The 18,876-nt window shown below is 27.6% G+C and overlaps 1 protein-coding gene across 1 annotated transcript in view; it reads right to left on the bottom strand.

The window, feature by feature from the left end:
* Positions 1–1,704: 1,704 nt before the first annotated feature.
* The window catches only part of LOC100204855 (stalled ribosome sensor GCN1), a 78,365-nt gene continuing 61,193 nt past the window's right edge, over positions 1,705–18,876 (bottom strand). Inside the window, exons 42-56 of the mRNA XM_065807054.1 lie at positions 18,467–18,724; positions 17,972–18,187; positions 17,316–17,642; positions 16,895–17,119; positions 14,118–14,231; positions 13,700–13,855; positions 13,488–13,601; positions 11,855–12,085; positions 8,889–9,082; positions 8,651–8,765; positions 7,985–8,081; positions 7,096–7,244; positions 6,800–6,904; positions 5,964–6,182; positions 1,705–1,903 (exon numbers count right to left, since the gene is read on the bottom strand). Coding sequence (XP_065663126.1) covers positions 1,784–1,903; positions 5,964–6,182; positions 6,800–6,904; positions 7,096–7,244; positions 7,985–8,081; positions 8,651–8,765; positions 8,889–9,082; positions 11,855–12,085; positions 13,488–13,601; positions 13,700–13,855; positions 14,118–14,231; positions 16,895–17,119; positions 17,316–17,642; positions 17,972–18,187; positions 18,467–18,724 — 2,640 coding nt within the window. The 3' untranslated portion in view covers positions 1,705–1,783. The remainder of the gene's footprint in view (positions 1,904–5,963; positions 6,183–6,799; positions 6,905–7,095; positions 7,245–7,984; positions 8,082–8,650; positions 8,766–8,888; positions 9,083–11,854; positions 12,086–13,487; positions 13,602–13,699; positions 13,856–14,117; positions 14,232–16,894; positions 17,120–17,315; positions 17,643–17,971; positions 18,188–18,466; positions 18,725–18,876) is intronic.

An 18,876-nucleotide genomic window follows, 5' to 3' on the forward strand; every position in this document is an offset into this window, starting at 1 on the left:
TGTAACTTTGTCAATTGATTCAATACCCGTTTGACTTTCAATGCTTAGACCTTCTAAATTTACTACCAATGTATTTAACTATACATAGAAACATAACATGTCAACATAAACCATATTTGATTAAATAATATTTTTAGTAAATAAATTTTGTATTATAGTGACTTTATTAATCAATTATAAATAATATTACTATTTAAAAACTAAATATTATTACTAACATTTAAAATTACGGTTTGTATTGAAACTTTAAGTAGAGCATGTAATTTATTAATTTTTATGCCTAATATTCAATTTCATCAATCGAAATGTATTTTAAAAAAGTTCAATAATTTTTTTAGTTCAAAAGTGATCATTTTGGTCGTAATATTAATCAATAATACAAACGTATTTAATATGTTCTCACTTATTAACTTCTGCTTAAAAATTGTTTTTGTATGTAAAATTGTTTTTGTATGTAAAATTGTTTTTGTAAAATTAGCGCTACCAATAATAAGTAATAAGTAGTCAAAAATCGCTGCGAATGTTCTTGTCCAATTTTGCTCATTTCGGTCTCGTCTTTTTTAGTTTCCTTACAACTAATACAAAAATTAGGGAGAAAAGTCGTATTTCTGAAAAATGTTATTTTCACTTTACCCTAATGCAAATAATATATACTAATCTAACCTTTAAAAGGCATTATAAACCAGGTTTTAAGTTTTTTAACCTATTGGAATACCTCCCGCCAGTGTCAAAAATTGCATACGTTTTCCAAAATTTTAATAAAAATAGTAAACTAGCACAGCAGCGCGACCACATCCCACCACTTAAGTATATATAAAGCATTTTCTCTAGTAGCCACTCATTAGCCTTAATGGCCCAAGAAATATTTAAACAATGTTTTTTTTGGCCCAGGCTAATGAACATTTATAATTTTAACGAGGTTAATATTTTCAACATACCTTTCTTTATGTTGAAATGTTAAGTCAGTTGCTGTTGGTGGATTACATTCACCTAAAGAAACTAATATTTATTAAGAAAATTTACACGAAAATTCAAATTTAAATTAAATATTAGGTATAACACATACTTGCGGACTAGTTTAATTTTGAATTATTCTATAAATTGTTTTCGTTGCCTTGCAATAAAAAGAAAAATTTCATTATTTTACTGTACTGCAAAATTTACGAATTTATTTTTTTTAACTTTTCGCGATATATTTTTAAACGTAAGCCGCATAAAATTTGTACCTTAGTTAATAAATTTTTACGACACCGATCAAAGAATATCTAAAAAATGCAATTCAATATTATTTATATTTAAACGTTGATTATCCATATTGTTATTAATTTTATCAATTATAATAATATTATTAGAAGTAGCGAGAACTATTAGAGCTATTATCTACGGTAAAAACGGTGTTAAGCTCAAAACTTATTAAGTAGGTATATTCAAAGTATTATAAAAATTTTTATAGGAGGATGCCAAAGTAAACGTTTGAGGAAACATTCAACTTATGCGTCACCTTAAGGAAAATATTTATTTATTACAATATTTGGTCGCAGGTTATTCCACCTGGTCACCTAATGGAACTTAAAAAAATGTTTAGGAACAGTTTTACAAAATAAAGAAGCAAAAACTATTTTGGAAGCACAAATCGAAAGAACATTTACTAATTAAATTTTCAGTGATTGGTCAATTGGTTGTCAAAATAATAACTACTTTAAATAAATGGAACAAACATATCTGCATCATACTTATTCGAAGCTTAATTATCACAATCTATAAAAATCTTTTTTTTCCTACTCTATGTTACAAATATATAGTCATTAGGGTCAGTCGCTAAAGCATCATTATGTTTGACAAAGACATTGCTTTTATAATCTTGAAGAAACTTTGCACATTCAGCGAGCGAAGCCACACATTGCTAAAACGAAAGTAAAATATATATTACTATACAAATATACATTTATTGACTTACTGTTACATAAATAGTAGAGCGGATCATAATTTTTTTCCAGATTTTATATTCCAGATGATAATTCATTGCTTAAATAAAGCTTTTACATGATTTTTTGTCACCCTAACAACATGACAGCGCCATATAAAAATTTATTTTAGCATTAGAACAGTTTGTGCATTATTTCATTTAATGCATTTTAGCTTCAATACATACATACATGCGTATTTATGTGGGTATATATATATATATATATATATATATATATATATATATATATATATATATATATATATATATATATATATATATATATATATATATATATATATATATATATAAAGAGAGAGAGAGAGAGAGAGAGAAAGAGAGAGAATACTGTAAAAAATAACAAGCAATTGCATTATGGTAATTAGGGTTGTGGAGTCGTTTAAAAAAAATTTACCACAACCACAGCAATCATAAAATTTTAAGAGTACGACTCCGACTCCACAGCCCTCATAGTAATGATTTCTGCAAACAGAGGCGATCTTAGGAATAAAATAAAGAGAAAGGAGAGGGGGGGGGCGCGATTCCTGAGAAAGTACCAACTGCTTTCTGTAAAAAAAAAAAAAAAAAAAGACTCAAATGTGTCAAATACCCGACTAGGCGAATATATTCTTTAAAAAACCAACTATAACTTGAAAATCGCCTTTTTTGCATCCAATTTAAAAAAAGACTTCAAGCTTTTGCAAACATGCCTTATATATGCTCACCACACTGAATGACTAAATTCTAGTGTCATTGAGGTTAAGAGCAAATAGTCAACTTTCCAGCTCGCTTTCCACACAATCTGTATCATTTACCTTCTCTACTTGACTTGTGTCTTGTTTCTGATCCTAGTCAGTGCTCAGTTTCTGCACATTCACCCATAGGTACTTCTGATCACGGTTAGTAAATGACATGGGTTGATATTTGACCGGGGCTAGGTTTGATAAAACATAGCCAGGGCTGGGTTTGTGACCAGGGCTGCATAAACATTTATACATCCTAAAGTATATTTTTTTAATTCAAAATTCCTGTTATATTTTGTATATATATGCATATATAAACATCATTATGATCAACTTGATCATCATCATTATAATCATCATCAACAGCATAAAAGAGGAAGGCTAAAGCCTGTTGATGATGATGATCATCATCAACAGCATCATCATCATGGCGATGATCATCGTCATCACCATGGTCCTGATGATGATGATGATGATGATGATGATGATGATGATGATGATGATGATGACCATTATCAGGCTTTAGCCTTCCTCTTTTATACTGTTTCTTTAATATAAACATTCTAGAGCATTTTTTTTTATTAACTAAAGCTCATTTATACAATATGTAAGGCACTCTCAAGTTTTCTTACTTCTACCACTACCATTTTCTACTGAAGATGCTACCTCTCTACATGGTGATACCTAAATTACTTTAACCTTTTCTAACAAACGTTGTTTGATACAACGTTTTTTCTAATCTGTCTAAGATTATGCCTTCTTTTCTTGTCTTGCTAGAGTCACACAACACATCCATCTAATCATCTTCTTTTTCGGCAAATACTACACATACAAATACTAAAGTTTATATAACAATGAAAGGATATTGTATCCCAGGATCTAAATAAACATATGCAATATATAGCAAACATATATGCTTATATCCATAATATGTATGCATAAAGTGCATCTTGGAAGCTTTTATTGATTCTCTTCAATTTTAAAAAAAACTCATTCATTTTTCAACATCTTGAGCAGTTGCTATATTAAACAATCATTTTTTTCATCTTTTTTACAAGAACATCTCTCTTAAGAGAAAATTATTTTATTATTGCAAGAAGCCAATGCAAAAAAGTCCTGTCTGATGTTAAGCTCTGTTATTCTCAGTTTACTAAATTTTGTATCTCATAGGTTCCAGAGACTTTTGGTCTTCAACAGCGTCATTAACTACAGTAAGTCTAACATTTAATCTCTAATTCATGGGTCTGACTTTTTACTTCTCCCCCAGAATAAAGCAGAGTTATTTGTATAGAAATCTTACTCTAATTTGACTCTTTAATATAATGGCCATACTCTTCCTGACAGTTTAACCCATTGTTAAATAAAATTGTTTAATAAACCCATTGTTAACAGCTTAACCAATTGTTAAACATCGAAATCACTCTGGCTTCCTATGCATAAGTTAATTCTCAATTGAACCCTTCCACAGTTTATGCTCCATACAAGATTTCCATCATACTCTTAAAAAAGTGTATCCCAGAACTCTTCAATTTTTGCTTAACTTTTAAAAAGTGCTAAATAAGTTGTTCTAATTTTTCAAAACTCAAGATAACACTTTGACCTTTCCAACTATCCTACAATTAGTTTTCACTCTGTTATTAGTTGCTTTATGTAAAGGTTTTGAGGTTACTAAATCTTTTTAACTGCAGTAGTAAAGTTATTCTTGAAGGTAGTAAAGTTATTCTTGCAGTAGTAAAGTTAATCTTGAAGGCCTACACTCTTCTTTATTTCAAATAGCTTTAAGGGTACCACAAGGTTCTACCTTTGCTCATGTATTGTTTCTTATCTAAAATAACAATCTTTATGAAATCTAAAGTGACTCTATTTGATGATGACTCAACTTTATACTTTTGTCTTGACAAAAAATCTTCACTTTTTAATTGCTTAGAACAAGCAGCCGATTTTAAATCTGATCACTCTTCTGTTACAGCCTAAGGCTTGCAGTGGCTTATGGATTTAAATTCTGAACTTAAAATCCACAATTTTTGTTAGACAGTGAAACTCATTTATTTACTACAAAAAAGTATTGCAATATTCTTGGCATTCCTATATTGACGAAAAACAACCCTCTTATTCTCAGACAAATTCTAAAAGTACATTGTAAATGTAATTAAACGTGCTTTATCAGCCAAGCCTGATACCACTTTCCCATTGTTGTAAGGTTGCATTTCTTTCTTTTTTCTACAAATACAATCATAGTCAATGCTCAAACGAACTATCATCTCTATAATGATAAACCAAAACTCATTCTTGCTTGGCTTTTTATTCAACAAGTTGCATTCTTTTACTGTATCTATCCCTTCATGCTATAAAAATTTTTATTAACCCAGTTTTTTTGTTGAAGATCAAAAAAACCTTGAAACTTTCACCCATCTTCATTTATCCTTTTTTATGCAACTTACAACTTTTTAAGTCTTCAGTTATGCCTTTCCTAGTATTTTAACCTATTCTCTATTTTAAAGTAACTCATAACTTAATACTGGTTGCTTGCAATCTTGTTGAAAGTAAATTAGATTTTAAAAATATATAAATGTATGGCAGTATTTAATAAATAGTAAATGTAAGCATAAAATTATAATGTATTAGGCATTATAACTTTTTTTCTAACCCCGGCTATCAACCCCTTTTAAGTCTTATAATTTTGACGGGGCTAGGTTTGCAAAAAGTCTCATGTTTAGCCAGGGCCCTGATCAATTACTATTCACAGTTCTCTCTAAAGCTATTATCTCATACTTCTTCATCATCAGAATCCCCCTATCGTCATACCTTTTACAACTACCTTAAAGCTGACTGGGACTCGTTCTGTGATTTTCTTTGTGATGGCCCTTAAGTAGAAATCTTTCATCTTCCTGCTGACAAATATTAAATTCATAGGATGTATTTTAAAGTGTCACTTATTTTGGCTTTATTTTGTTAGGCTTGAAACTAAAATTTTGAACAAAACAGTTATTACAGTAAAAACTAAATCCGAATTGTTTTGGAACTGGCAGATCACAAAACCGAATAGACTTACAACAGTAACCGAAATTTAAAAAATAAATTTTTGAAAGTTTGAGTTTTTCGGTCTTCACAATAACATCTATTAAGCTTTTATTTAAAAAAGCCACACTAAATGTAAAAAATTGTAAAAAAAAACAAAACAACAAAAAATGTTTTCACCTCATCAACGAAAATTTTTCCTTATATAAATAAATAAAAAACTAAGGATTACTTACATCAAATAGTAAATCATTTTTGTGCAGCTGCAATAAAAATGCAATTGTAATTTCTGCAACAGATCTCACACCTGGATTACGATCGCGAAGTAACAAAGGAAATTCTGTAATAAAGTGTTTTATTGTATTAAACTGAACAGATTCTGGATAGTTTTTTGAGATATATCGTAATGTATTGAGAGCTGCGATTCGAACATCTGAAGACACATGTAACATGCTCTAAATAATGTTTGAATTAATGAAAGATTGTTTAAGAAATATTATAATAAAAATTTTTAAAAATTTGATTTAGAGAAATTATAATAATATCAAAATATAACATTATCAAATTTTATTATTTTTGTAATTAGTATAAGTTAATTAGTAAAACATTTTCAAAGTTTAAATTTGTGAATATTATAGTAACATATATGTACACTCCATTTGTGAATATTTTTTATAAATTTATTAAATATTTATCGCAAATACATTTGTTATAAATAATAATTTATATAAAACTTTAATGAATAAAATAACAAAGCTAAAAAAATAAACAAATATAAACAAACAAAAATAAATATAAATGTAAAAATAACTATTAAAAAAAACATTTGAATATGTTTGCAAGCAGTTTTGAGTAAAATAAGGCATGTGAGAATGAACTGACTGTCACTGTTTATTGTTTTGTTCTTCTCATAATATTTTTACACTGTGAAGATTCAATATATGCTGTTTCCTTTACTTGTTTTATTATTTTTGTTAGTAGAATTATTAATTTCATTAATTTACTTTTGTCATTAAATACTTTTTTATTTTTACTTTAAAAAATTTATTTTTACTTTAAATAAACAAATTACCTTTTTCATTGACACTAAAACAGCAAGAGGAGCAACAGAAGGTTTCTCTTTTGAGTATATAATTAAATGACCGAGTGAATGAACTCCAAATGTACATATTGGAATCTATTAGAAAAATTGACCGGGAAATGTTTTAGTCAAAACTTTTACCAAATTTCTTCATTAAATAGAGAATTTTAAAAATATATAAAATTTAACCAAAAAAAATTATCTATTTAAACCGTTAAAAAACTAAAAATAATTATTATTTAATCAAAAAAAAAAAATGACATTAAAAAACTTTTAATATCACAAACCCTTTCATTAGTTGAATGACGTACAACAACATCGATAATACTCTCCTCACTAGTTACTTTAAAAAGTTGAGAGGGAGCATGGAAAAGAGCATAAGACAAAGCTATAGCACGTCCATGACAAACAATCCAGTCTAGTGTTGGGTTTACATCTAACAATCAAAAAAAAAAAAAAATAATCATTTTTATTTGTTTTATTTAGAAAAGTTTTAGTTTAAAAAATGTTGGTAACTTTAAAAATATTAAATAAATAAAGTTGTTAACTTAGAAAACTTAAGGAAATAAAAATAACACTTGGTAGTGATAAATTTGAATTCACTCCTGGGTTAAAAATAAACTTTAAAAACAATTTAATAAATTTAATATTTTAATTGCAAAACAATTTTAACGTTGAATACTATTCCAAGTAAAATATTAAAGGGATCCCAAACCTCTGAGAAATGTTGTGTTCATATTGAAGAGAATGATTAAAAAAAAAGGTTTGAGCCTAATTTTTTTGATTAAAACAAAAGAATAAATGCATACCAAGAAAAACTAACTTTTTCTTTAGCCGATTCTCGCCTTCTCCATTTTGTTGTAGGCCAAATAGTTTTTATAATATACGCCGCAAACCACAGACTTGATAATTTATTCAAGCGCGCTTTATTTCTAAGAGTTTTAGTACATAATGTAATTGATTTTTTTGTTTGTTTGAAAAATCGATTTTGTAAACACAAAAATATTAACGACATCATGTACTAATACTTGTAGGAATAAAATGTATAGGTAAAAAGCAGAACAAAAATAAAAAGTTTTATTATCAAAAAATAGAAGAGAACAAAACAAAACATTTAACATGTGCCCAAAACCTTATAATAAACCTTAAGAATGTTGTATTTAAAATGATGCTTACCAAGTAAAGACGAAGAAAGCAGACTCTTGACATCACTATCTGAAAGAACTTGACACAGAGCTCCTAACGAAGCACCAGCAGTAATACGAATTCCATCCTAAAGTATAAAAAAAAGATTGAAAAAAAATCTTCCTTTCATACGCAAACATAGAAACATAGAGCTTAACCTGTTACAACATTGTATACAATGGGAAGAAACCTGTTACAGCATCGTATACAATGGAAAGAAACCTGTTACAACATTATACACATTATAAATTTTATAATTAATTCTAAGAAACATAAACTAATTAATACTAAGAAGTGTATAAACTAATTAATTCTGAAACCTGAATAAACTAAATAGTTCTAAGAAGCATATAAACAAATTAAGTCTAAGAAGCATTTAAGCTAATTAATTCTAAGAAGCGTATAAACTAATTAATTCTAAGAAGCACATAAACTAATTAATTAATGTATAATTGCTAAATTAAATTTTAAGAAAACTTGAGATTTGGCTTTGCATTTATTTAAGGTATAATAATTTTTTTCTAGAACGATCCAGTCAATTAAAAAATTATATTATAAAAAAAAAGACAACAGTATACTTTTAACACAGAAATGCAATATCCGTAAAAAGACATTAAAATTAAGCATTGCAATATTATACTTTTTAACACAAATCACCTCAGTAGAAGATATTAACTCCAAAAGCGTTTCAAGTAGACTACTTTTTATACTATCTCCCATCTTGTCTCCAGCATTGACAATAACATAATGTAATGTCTTTAGAACAGTTTCTCTAAATAAAAATCAAAACTTGTTATCAATCAATGGGTTCAGATGACTGATGTAAGACTTCATAATCATGTGAAAATATCTTGACATTCTTTTTGAAAATCAAAAAAAATTAAAAAAAAATTACCTGACAGCAGGATCATCAGAGCTCTGAATTGAATTTTTCAACTCAGTGAATAAAGAATCGACTCTTGTATGTAATACTGTAAGAAAACCTAAAGCCCAAGATGCTTTTTGACGCACAGCTAATGTTGGATCAGTTAAAGCTTTCATGAAAGTAGTTTGAAGTTGAGAAAAAAAGGGTTTCAAAACAGCACCAACCTTTTTGCAGATAAAAAACAATTAAAAAAAAAAGTTTCACAACAACAAGAGCAACAACAACAACATCAAGAGCAACAACAACAGCAAAATCAATAGCAACAACAACAGCAACAGCAATAGCAACAACAACAACAACAACAACAACAACAAAAACAGCAACAACAACAACAACAACAGCAACAAAAGCAATAGCAATAGTAACAACAACAGCAATAACAACAACAAGAGCAGCAACAGCAGCAACAACAACAACAACAACAACAATAATAACAGCAACTAAAAAAATAAAGTAAAAAAACAGACAATATTACAGTATAAACAAACAGTATATGCAAAAATCAAACCGCATGTTATTAATAAATACACTGCATACACCAGTATAACCTTGCCTAGCTACACACTCTGAATAGCTGATTTCATTTCACTACAGATTGTTATTTTGTAAACTTATCTTATTCACTACAGATAATATCAATTCAACTCTGCATTTTTTGCATTTAAGCCAATTTTTTGAATTAATTGTCTACACCTTATTTGAACTTTTTCATCTTTTTTTAATTTTTTTAAATTCTGATTCACTCCTAATATAGCTGCAAGCAACCACTATTAAGTTGGGAGTTACTAGGGAAAAAAAAGAATAGAGTTATAGAGCAAGGAAACAGTTGACAAGAGACTTGAAAAGTTGTAAGTTGTATGAGTTAGGAAAGCATGAAGATGGGAGAGAGTTCCAAAGGGCCAAAGTGCGGAGAAAAAACTAGATGAATAAAAGTTTTTAGAGCATGCAGGAACAGATACAGTAAAAGAATGAGACTTTGCTAAATGATGAGTCAAGGGAGAATAAGTTTTAGTTGATGGTACTTAAGATGATAGCTCCTTTGAGCAGTGTCCATGAAAATACTAGTAGAAAAGAGAGATGCAACTTTAGCAGATTGAGCAGGTCCGACTATATTTACAACGCATTTTTGGACCTTGCCTAGAAAAGAAAGAGCATCATTAGAAAAACCAGCCCAAATATGACAGTATTGCATACATGGACAAATTTGTAGAGGTAGAGAATGGAATCAGGAGTAAGAAAATGGTGAGCTCTCAGTAAAGAGAGGCAACCTTAGTGGATGATAATTAAGCAATCAATTGTATATATGGTTTCCATGAAAAGTCAGTAAAAAATGATAATTCAAGAAGATGATGCAGTGCTAGTGTCACCATTTATTAATATAGGACAGTATTGTGACAGTTGTTGTCGACAGTATTGAGTTTTGTTGGAGTTAAAATTTACAAGCCATTGCAAGCCCCAATCTGTAACAGAAGTGAGATCAGATTCAAGATTGGCTGCCTGCTCTAAGCGATCGAAAAGATAAGACTATTTGTCAAGACAGGAGTATAAAGTTGAGTCGTCAGCAAAAAGAGCTATTTTAGATGTAAGGTCATCTGGAAAATCATTAATGTAGATAAGAAACAAAACAGGACTAAAGATAGAACCCTAAAGTACCCCAGAAGTTATGAGAAATGAAGAAGAGTATTTTCAAAGATAAATTTAATAAAGCAGTCAAAAACTCTGTCCATTACACCATATGAAACAAACTTATGGAAAAGCCCAGCATGCTAAACTTTGTTGAAAGCCTTAGATATGTCAAGAGCAATAGCCCCAGCCTCTCAGCCTGCATCTAATGCAAGATAAAATCTTTCAGTCACAGCAGTTAGCAAGTCTGAATGCTGCATTTCTTTTGCCTACTAAATCTAACATTATGCTAAGTAACTTCTTGTCATCTAATTTGGCTTTATATACAGTATTTTTGCCTTGCACATAGCCCACCAATACAAATACTTCTTTTTCAAACTTTTATCTTATTTTAACAGACTTATTTTAACGCTTAAAAAACCACATCTCTTTTCCAACTCTGACACTTTTGCATTCTGCAACCATAAACCATTGCGTTTCTGAGGACCCTTTATTTTTTCTGCACATTTCATCAAAAACTTTTAAAAAACTTTTCCTAATGTTTTTTTTATATTTATATGTTATTTGTTTCCACGTTTCTTTCTGCTATTTCTTGAACTTCGTTTTAAAAATGGTTATATACTTTGTCTTTCAAGTTCTGAATTCTGCATTTAAAGATCTCTTCTCTCTTCTTTAGATTTTCTGCCAAATTAATATAACAATTAACAATTGTGCGATATGGAATACAAGGTTCATCTTGTATTAATCTCTTACTCACCCATTATCTATCTTGCTTTCTGATTAAGACTTAACCCGCATAGTTTATAAACAAAATATTACAGACTTGCAATTCCATAGCATTTGGAAATTCTAACAACATTTTATATAATTTATACAAAACTATATAAAAAATGACCCTACAACTGCATATCCTAGTAAATCTCTCATTCACTTGACTTATGCCAAGTACATTTTACATTTTTCTGTACATTTTTAAAAAAATTTTATGAAGAAATAAACTGATAATTGTGATATAGAGAATAATGAAAAACATTATTTAGGAAAAACAAACTATAGCAAAAAGAAAAGAAACAATAAACATTAATAACAACACACATCAACCAGAATATATTTAAACACACCATTTAAGCTCATTTCTACTATATATAATAATAAAAAGTCAATGTCAATATAATGAATGCAATAATAAAAACAATATAAAAAAGCAATAAAAAACAAATAAAAAAATAATAAGGAAATTCATTTACTATTTATAGTTATATATACTTTTTATCAACTTTTTATTATAAATAATATCATTAAAAAATGCAAACCTTTTCGAGCAACAGGCCTAATGTATCAAGAATAGCTACTTTTACACTGTAATTGAACCTATCACCAAGAATTCGAATTAATGGGCCAGTTAAATGGACAACAGATGGTTTGAGAGCTTCTTCACTGGTTAACTTTATTATCTCTCCCAAAATTAAAGAAGCCTGTTCTTTAACTTCCTGTGGTCCATTTAAAATACCTTCTCGAAACATTGGTAAGATTGGTACAACCCCCTAAACCAAAAACAAAATTTAAATAAACAAACTTACAACAAATTGTTCAAGTCAAATGTAAAAAAAAGGAAAAAAATTTAATAAAAAATGATAATTGAAACTATAACAATAAATAAAACTGATATGATATATATATATATATATATATATATATATATATATATATATATATATATATACATATATATATATATATATATATATATGTATGTATATATATATATATATATATATATATATATATATATATATATATATATATATATATATATATATATATATATATATATATATATACACATACATATTAACCCTTGCAATCAGGAAAAATGAGGTCAGCAATAATTTGCTGACCTTAATCTTTTAGAGGTCGGCATCAGGTTGGAAAAAATAATTTGATACAAAGGACTTACCATAAAACATAAAAACAAAGTCTGCAATTTTTTGCTGACCTCAAACACTTTCAAGTTGGCAGATAGGTTGGCATTCTGAATGCCAACCCTAATTTTGAGGATTGATTTTTTTTTTTCAGTGGGGTAATTTTTATTTCATTACGGTTACTAACTTTGTAAGTTAAAAAAATTCTTTATGCTTAAAAAGTATTACTTTAGACAAAATTTTAAATCAAATTTTTTTTAAACAATTACTCACAACTAAGTTTGAATGTAAACTAAGTTTGAATGTACTAATGCTACAATTAACAGTTTAAAAAAACTCTCACTTGCAGAGCTTTATATCAAATTAAAAATAGTTGTTTGATCAAAGTAATTTTAGATGCTTAATATTTTTGTTCATTTAACTTTTAATTAACTTTATTCTAATTAATTTCACATAATATAATTAAACTTTTATAAAACTATAAATGTTCTTTTATATTATATAGGTTCAAATGATCATTGTTTTTAAATAGCCATGAAGTGTAGAAAATATGAAATTTTAGCATGTGAAAATGAAAAAAAAAAATATCTTAATAATTTATTAAATTGTTAGTGTTAAAAATAAAAGCATTGTTTGTTTCTGTATTGTAAACTTTTATACATGAAATATATTTTATTATAAATCAAAATATTTAACAACTAAATATAATATTTTGTTATATAGAGTACACTTATATAATGATTATATAGAGTACATATAACCATTATTATATAGAGTACACTTATAATATACAAATTAATAATACATATTAACTATCATAAATTATTTTTATACCAACATAAATATAAATATATATCATATTATATTTATATTGTTATTATTTATATTTTTATATAAATTTTTATTATTTTTTCAATTAGTTTATTATAGTAAAAAAGTTCTGACAAAACAAGTCTTGGCTATTAAACCTATTAAACCTTTATTAATTATAAAACCTTAAATTAAATATTAAAATAAATTTTACCTTTTTTGGTAAACAGAATCCAGGTAGTGAATTGTTTCTAATTTCTGCTTTTATAAATTTAAGAGCTTGCTTCAGGGAGGTTAAATGTTGAATTTGATCAGAAGGTTCCAAATGCTGAAGAAGATCAAAATAAAATAAAAAAATATCTATTTTTCTCTTAAAAATTTATTAGAGTTAAGAGGTTAGCAACAAAACAAAAAAATAAAAATAACCTTGACAAGGGTGTCTAATAATATCCAACCAGACTCTGTAACATTACTATCAACATCATTCATAAGCTGAATGGCAACTACAAACAGCTGTTGAACATACATGCTAAAATCACCACGACAATCTCTGCAAAATATGCAAAGCAAGTCTGCAGCAACCTGATATAATTATAAACCATATAAAAACTGGATTGAATAATTCTTAAAAAACTACTTGATAAATAAAAATGACTATAAAAAAAAAATTTATAAAATTATAATATGCAATATAATATATAATACCTCTAGTTACCTTATAAATAATAACTATTACGAACAAATAATAAATATTAGGAATAAAAATAAATACCTTATAAATTGAAAATGCCAATTTAAAAAAACAAAAAACTAAAGTATTATGAGTATTGTAAGTAATACAAACCTTACGAATACCAGGTAGTTGATTTTTTGCTGCAATCGTCAACTCATTTATTATTATACGGATTCCAGAATCTTCTTCAACCGACAACACAAGAGCCTCTGTTCCTTTAAATTCCTTGAAAATCATTGAAATTAATTTATTAAAAGAAAATGTAAACTTAAATACTTAAATAAAACATAATATACAAAATACAAGTATTTTAGACTTTGCACGCCTAAATTTAGAAATGCCAACTTAATCCAATCAGTTTATTTAAGAAAATAAAGAAAACACAAAGAATAATGAAAAAAATAAAGTTTATTTTTGCTGTAATATGAGTGCTTTATATCTAAATAATACCTAGCCAAATCATCACTTGATGTATTTACTGAAGTCGCTGCAGTCTCTTATTTCAATATGAAGTCATTAAGCAGCATGAAAAAAATGGGGCAAGAAATGAGAGCTACCCACTAAATTTGTTATTGCCATGGAATTCATTTTGCAGTATGCGACATTCTTTATAAGAAAAATAATTGAGAACTGGAACTGAAGAACTTTAACGACAAAGCAAATAAAAATGAAGAACCTTGTTCCAACCCTGATGATGAAAATGAAAAATGAAGAGAGCTGAAATGAGGAAAGTAATAAATTCAATAAATGTCATAACATAAACATGTCTGAGTGAAGCGTTCAATAAAGGATTTTTATTTATGTACTTCATAGTATAAGACTGTCAGGTCATGTTATTATGCTACTGGTAACATGTTTGTCAGGCCAGGTTATCCTGATATTAGTAACATGTAACCCAGTACAACCTGCTTTATGTCTTGCTGCCTTGTATATGCTTTTTTAGGCAAAGGATAGGAGAAGCCAACTCCAACATAAAACACCCTCAGCCTTGGGGTTCTTGGTTGAGTGAAGGCTAAAGATGGTGTTTTGATAAAAATACTTATCTTGGATAGATGTAAAATGCATCTGACTACTGTCTTGTAGAAGGCCTTCTAGACAAAGACTTAAGGGGTAAACATATTCTATCTGTTGACCAGCCTGACACCCCTTCTTCATCTACTAAGTTGGCGTAAGTGTATTTATAATACAATATTTCCAGTTTAGGATGTTGAACACTGGATCTTATTGATTCAATGCATGGTTTTTGTTTGTGTCTCTATTTTTATGACTAGGCAACTCATTGTTTTATCTCCTATTGAGATAGAGGGTACAGCTCTAAAACTCAGTTTTATGGTTCTGAGACCAGCTGGTAGGCAGGTTTCCCAAATTCTTTTATTTAAAAAAAAAAAAAAATCTGATTAATGCACTTTTGTAGTTAATAAATGACGTCAATACAAAAAAGTTTATATATATATATATCCTTATCTCGTAGTCGAAAGAGACTTCTAATGTAAGAAAAATCTCTTTTAACAACGATTTTGCTACCTCGACAATTAAGCTACATTTTATTGTCATTGAAAAGTTAAAACAATTAAATTAATGCGGAAGTTAATTAAAGTTTTATTGTTTTTTAAAAAACCGCAATAATAATGACTAGAAAGCTTTTTTAATTAATAGTGTTTTTGTTTTTGCTTTATTAAAATATATTTTTAAAACATGAGCTGAGTTGCTACATCAACGATCTTATAGCCTGACAAGCAACGGAGTGCTGGTACATCAAATGAGGGTTTGGTTATGGCAGGCAGCCTATCATTTAAGAGAAAAAAAAATTTATTTAAGTTTTTAAACTTTTTATGGTCTGGTTTATTAGCACTCTCTTTAAAACTACAGTTTATGGAAGCAACTTTTCGACTACCATGCAAGACTCTATATATATATATATATATATATATATATATATATATATATATATATATATATATATATATATATATATATATATATATATATATATACATACACACATACAGGCCTCAGTGGGAGTAAATGAGTGCAAGAGCAGAGAAAAGCTCTCCTAAAACAAACATGGCAAGCTATGCAAGCTGCTCATCTAAACAGCTTCTTACAAGAACTTTTGGAACAAGCTATCTGTTTATTCATTAAAAAAATTGCTTAATCAATACATAATTTGGTTTTATACTTGTTACAAGCATGTGTTTGAACGTTAATGTTATGAGAATGTATACGTAACAAGCAACACTTATTGGTCTGTAAAAAAACTCTTTAGATGAGCATTTTCTTTGGGTTTTCACACTAGTTATCCATTTACTTGTTAACAACATCACTTATTTGATATAAAATTTACAAAGAGCTATTAAAGTTTTTACTGCTTTTAAAAAATGTTTTATATTTTCTTATTGTAGTATAATGCAAGCATTTTAAGAATTATTACAAGAATTATAAACTTCACAATAAAAGTGAATAAAATATTAAAGTAATTAATATATAAAATATATAATTCATTACATAAAATAAAAATTCTTATGCAATACTTTATAGTGTAATAATTTTATTATTTATCAATAATAATGTTTCAAGTGTAATAATAATCGTGCCTTTTAAAAAGGATTGCAGTTTATAATGTATTTAATTTTTTTTTTTAATGACTATGTGTTTTTCATATTAATTTCAATGATAATTTTAATTTTTGAGAGAAAAAATTATACTTTTGCCAGAGAATTTTCACAGTTTGTTTATTATATATATACATTTATATATATATATATACATATATACATATATATATATATATATATATATATATATATATATATATATATATATATATATATATATATATATATATATATATATATTTATATATATATATATAAAAGATAAAAGCTTACGGAATTATCTGTTGAAAGATGAACAGCCTCAATCATTGCAGGTAAAATCTTTTCCAAATGCTTAACTAGAGCTTCTCCAGCAACAGATGCAAGAATCGAAAGAGCTTTGGTATTGACAGGAGGTTTTGTTAGTTTAGGAATAAGAAAAGGTAAAACCATTTTGCTTTTAACAGCCATCACTTGTTTTAACCCATCTAATGCAAATTCACTGAGATCAGGATCTTCCTATAAATAAATTGCTGACATTTGCTGGAAACAAATAATGACAAACAAGTATTATCAGTATTTATTTTCATAATATTAACTATTTAACATATTTATTTCATGATCATCAACATAATTATTATAATCATCATCATTAAATGTGTAAAGTTAACAGTTACCACTAAAGTTAAAAGTTATCACTAAAGTTAACAGTTACCAATTTTTCAAACACATGTGGAAGCACACCCTCAAGAGCTTTATGACCAATAGTGTTGTGCAAGTTTTCAAATGTCAATGAAGCAGCAGAGCGAACTTCAGGAAGTGGATCAAGTAATGCCTTTTGAACAGTTGATATAAGGGACTCTTCAAATTGTCCAACCATTTCACGACTGCATGAATCCATTATCTCACTGAGACCAATACAAACACCTTGTCTTTTGCTTCCTGCTTCGTTGTTAAGACCTTCTTCAAGGATAGGAATTATCTCTGGTAAAATTCTCTCACCAAGTTTACGCACTAAATCGCCCAAAGTACGTGCAGCTACCTAAAACCATTTTATATAATTCAGAATATTTATTATAAGTTAAAAACTAAATTTAAAATCATTATTGTTCACTATAAACTGATATACTACATATAAAATACTACATATAAACTGATATACTACATACTAAAAAAACAAAAACTAACTAGAGAGTTGAGCATAGTGGATACATAAGATTAACTTGCCTAGAGAAGGCATATTGCTTATTGAAAAAATAAGACTCCTGTTAAAATGTGGGCAAAAGTACTCAGTACTGTACTCAGGGTTAATTATTTTTATTGTTAAAATTAAAGTAAAATTTAAATTTAAATTGAAAAAAAAAAGTTTACCTGTCTCTTATCATATGAAGGGCTAGCTAAACAACCTAAAAGTAGTTCAAATAAAGTTGGCAATAACTCTCTTAATGTCTTCGCTGTGTTTTGTACAATAACTTTCCATACATGCAAAGCACTTTGTCGTACATGTAACGCAACATCAGAGCGACCCATATAAAGGCCAGCATAAACACGGTCACGTCTTTCCTGCCCGAGAGTTTCAAGAATAACCTTTTAAAAAAACAAAAACGCAAAATTTTATAACTTTATATGAAAGTGTAAAAACTAATTTTCTCACTCCAAAAGAATCAAACAATCAGTCTACAAATTGAGAAGAAATTTTTTTTCCTTTAAAGAGAAAAAAGCTTCATAGCATAAATAAAATGCATATCTAAAATGAAAAATATCTTAATTCAAGTTACTAATGCTGCTATAATAAATAGAAACCTGTAAATAGAAGTAAAAAAAGAAAAAATAAAAGAAATAAATATAAAAATAAAATAAAAAAACCTGTGAAGAATAAGCAGTTCCAAAGTTATCATCTTCATCACCAATAGTAGATTGTTTTCCAGTAACACCAGAGAGCTTAAAGAGTAAATCACCAAGCAATTGAACAGAGCTATACCTAATTCTCCAGTGCTCATCAAACAGTCCAGCTTCAAGTTGTGGAAGAAGTAACTCAATAGCACTTTCAGAATACATATTAATTATTCTTTGACCTGCCTTCAATGATGTCTCTCGAACATACTCACTTTCATCTGCCAAACCCTAATAACAGTATTATCAACTATTATTTGTATGATTTTTATATTTTGATTATATTGCATGGTAACTGTGGTAACTATGTAACCTTTAAAACATAAATTAATGTAAAGTAAAATAAATAAAAATTTGTTCTTGTTGATTCACTTGTATTGTAA

This window comes from Hydra vulgaris, chromosome 10 (assembly GCF_038396675.1).
Source record: "Hydra vulgaris chromosome 10, alternate assembly HydraT2T_AEP".
Lineage (NCBI taxonomy): Eukaryota > Metazoa > Cnidaria > Hydrozoa > Anthoathecata > Hydridae > Hydra > Hydra vulgaris.